The sequence below is a fragment of the Chrysochloris asiatica genome, unplaced genomic scaffold (assembly GCF_000296735.1).
Source record: "Chrysochloris asiatica unplaced genomic scaffold, ChrAsi1.0 scaffold00215, whole genome shotgun sequence".
Classification (NCBI taxonomy): Eukaryota; Metazoa; Chordata; class Mammalia; order Afrosoricida; family Chrysochloridae; genus Chrysochloris; species Chrysochloris asiatica.
The window spans coordinates 4332662-4334459 of record NW_006408733.1 but is presented as its reverse complement, the minus strand read 5'-3'; the positions used below and the strand labels follow the sequence as shown (position 1 = coordinate 4334459).

The 1798-nt window shown below is 36.0% G+C and overlaps 1 protein-coding gene across 1 annotated transcript in view; it reads right to left on the bottom strand.

Moving 5' to 3' along the window:
* The window catches only part of FNIP1 (folliculin interacting protein 1), a 177299-nt gene that overhangs the window by 77556 nt on the left and 97945 nt on the right, over positions 1-1798 (bottom strand). Inside the window, exon 3 of the mRNA XM_006872948.1 lies at positions 578-712. Within this exon, the coding sequence (XP_006873010.1) occupies positions 578-712 (135 nt within the window). The remainder of the gene's footprint in view (positions 1-577; positions 713-1798) is intronic.

Sequence of the window (1798 nt, the reverse complement as noted above, 5' to 3'; positions counted from 1 at the left end):
AGAACACTTACTGTACCAGGGACTGTCAGAAGAACAAGCATAGCTATGCTGGAAGAAGTACAGCTAGAAGGTGCCTCAGAAACCAGGATGGCCACGATCATACTTCAGATATGTTATCATGAGGGGCCATTTCCTGGAGAAGGACATTATGCTTGGTAAAATGGAGGGTCAGAAAAAAGATGAAGCCCCCCAACAAGAGAGCAGCAGAATGGGCTCAAGTGTAACATCAATTATGAGGATGGCACACAGAGCCACTCTGAAGTTGGAACCAACTCAATGGCACCTAACAACAACAAAAGAGCAAATATTTCTGAGACCAAGAAATCTAATTTAGGAAAGAAAATTGGGAAAAATATTCCTATTAACTCTCTATAGCAGTCTGCACTTCCCCTATGCTAAGATTTAACATATTTTGTACAGTTTGTTCAGTCACCTGTCTCATTAGTTATAATGTAAGCTCAAGGAGAACAAGAGCTAGTTACTGTGTATTTCCAGTTTCTAGGATTGTGCACAGTACACCACTGGTAATAAAAAAATTGCTAATACATACATAAACGAATGAGTCCAGTGATCTTACCTGGTATTTAGGACACTGGTCTTTCACATCAGAAGATGAAGTTACAGAACTATCCAAAGAGGAAGAACTATCTCCTCCAGGTTTCAGTTGACAGCACTTCCCAAAGACTTTAACTTGAGCATCACTACAGAGTTTCTGAAATACAGACATTATTCACATTTATAGTTTATACATTTTCCACCATATACAAATTCAATCAAATGTAAAAAACAGTGGAAAAAACAAGGATAAAGTAACTCAAAATAATGAACACTTAAATTTTACTGTACTTCCTCTAGTCCCTTTTTCTGTAATTTGTTTCATAATTATAATACTATTTATAGAGGACTTCTCACCAACATCATTTCATCATGGGAATATTCCTATATTGCTGGCCCACACTGTGTATTAATAGTGACTTCATAATTTATTGTAGCAGCTTTCACGTCCTTTACTTTCAAAATCTCTTTATGATATTAAACAATTATTGAGGACCCAAATAATCTCTTATTTACATGTTGCTGTTGCTAAGTGCCATCCAGTTAGTTTAGACTTACAGTTACTCGTATAGGGTTTCCAAGGAGTGGTTAGTGAGTTTGAACCACTGACCTCACGCTTCAAACTGACCTTTTATGCACTTATATCAAAAATTAAAATTGAAATATCAAAATTTAATAGTTGGTACATAAATGTAATAGTGTTATTAATTGGTGTTCCTTGTAGACTTACGGATATTGACCTATCACAGACAGCATTGTATTTCAAGATAGATTTTGAAATGGTCTTTTTGACAATATATGCAATGTTATTGCTCTTCAATTTGTTGTTCCCAGCATAGTAAACTATATCATTATCTGTTTCAAAACTCCCAGTACCAGTCCGTTTCAGCTTTCTATGCTTAAGGTGTAGATCTCTATGCATTCCATTTCAATTTTGATCGCTTCCATAGTTAGTAGATTCATAATTAGTACATTTCCTGTCCTGATTATTAGTGGATATTTGTAGTGGTTTCTTCCCATTTTTAGTTGTACCACATCAGTGAAAAAATATCTCAAAAGCGTTATTTCTTCCATGTCCATGTTGGTAGAATTCTACCAACTTCTTCACGGAGCGTGGTGGCTCTATAGGATAAATACTAGATGCGACCACAAGTTCAAGCCCACCAGTCACTACATGAGAGAAAGATAAGGCTTTCTGCTCCAACAAAGATTTACCACCTCAGAAAACCTACAGAGTTGCTAT